Source organism: Cucurbita maxima, unplaced genomic scaffold (genome assembly GCF_002738345.1).
Source record: "Cucurbita maxima cultivar Rimu unplaced genomic scaffold, Cmax_1.0 Cma_Scf00010, whole genome shotgun sequence".
NCBI classification, from domain to species: domain Eukaryota; kingdom Viridiplantae; phylum Streptophyta; class Magnoliopsida; order Cucurbitales; family Cucurbitaceae; genus Cucurbita; species Cucurbita maxima.
Window position 1 is genome coordinate 650,039 of NW_019272026.1, and position 597 is coordinate 650,635.

The window sequence follows — 597 nt, forward strand, 5'->3', positions numbered from 1 at the left end:
TGTGGTGCCAATGAAAAAAAGGGGTAAAGAATTCCATTCAAATCTCCCCAAATTTCTCGATCCTCAAAACCCCAATTCTTTCTCTTTCTCTTTCTCTTTCTCTTTCTCCCTCCCCCAAAATTATTGTATTGTATGTTCCACAATCCCATGGCCTCTTCTTTAATCCTAGTTTTGTTGGTGTCTCCTTCCCCAAATTCCCTCCCCCCCATCGCCTCTGGCCGGGTCCTTCAATAACCCTGGAGGACCCCGTGTCCTCCTTCCTTCCTTCCTTCCCCCCACCCGGCCATTTCCATCAAACTGCTTCTCTTCTTCTTCTTCTCCTTCGAATCCCCTGCTCCTTGATTCTTCTTCTTTTTTTGGGCTCTGTTTTTGTTTTGTTTTTTTGTATTATTTTTTGTTTGTTTCCAGATTTGAAGAAAGGAGTCTGAAAAGTCAGGAACGATGAGCTGCTTTCCGTGTTTCTCGTCTCAGAAGAGTAAGAAAGGAATCGATAAGAACGGCAATGACAATGCTTCCTCATCCTCCTCCGGCCACCGCACTCCTCCGCCCCCCAAGTCCCCTGGTCTGTTCTTCTCCATTCATCCCCCCCCCCCCCCC

General features: G+C 47.2%; 1 protein-coding gene across 1 annotated transcript in view; it reads left to right on the forward strand.

Annotated features, from left to right (window-relative positions):
- Positions 1-597, forward strand: part of LOC111484999 (probable serine/threonine-protein kinase PBL25) — a 3,598-nt gene continuing 3,001 nt past the window's right edge. Inside the window, exon 1 of the mRNA XM_023131688.1 lies at positions 1-562. Coding sequence (XP_022987456.1) covers positions 442-562 — 121 coding nt within the window. The 5' untranslated portion in view covers positions 1-441. The remainder of the gene's footprint in view (positions 563-597) is intronic.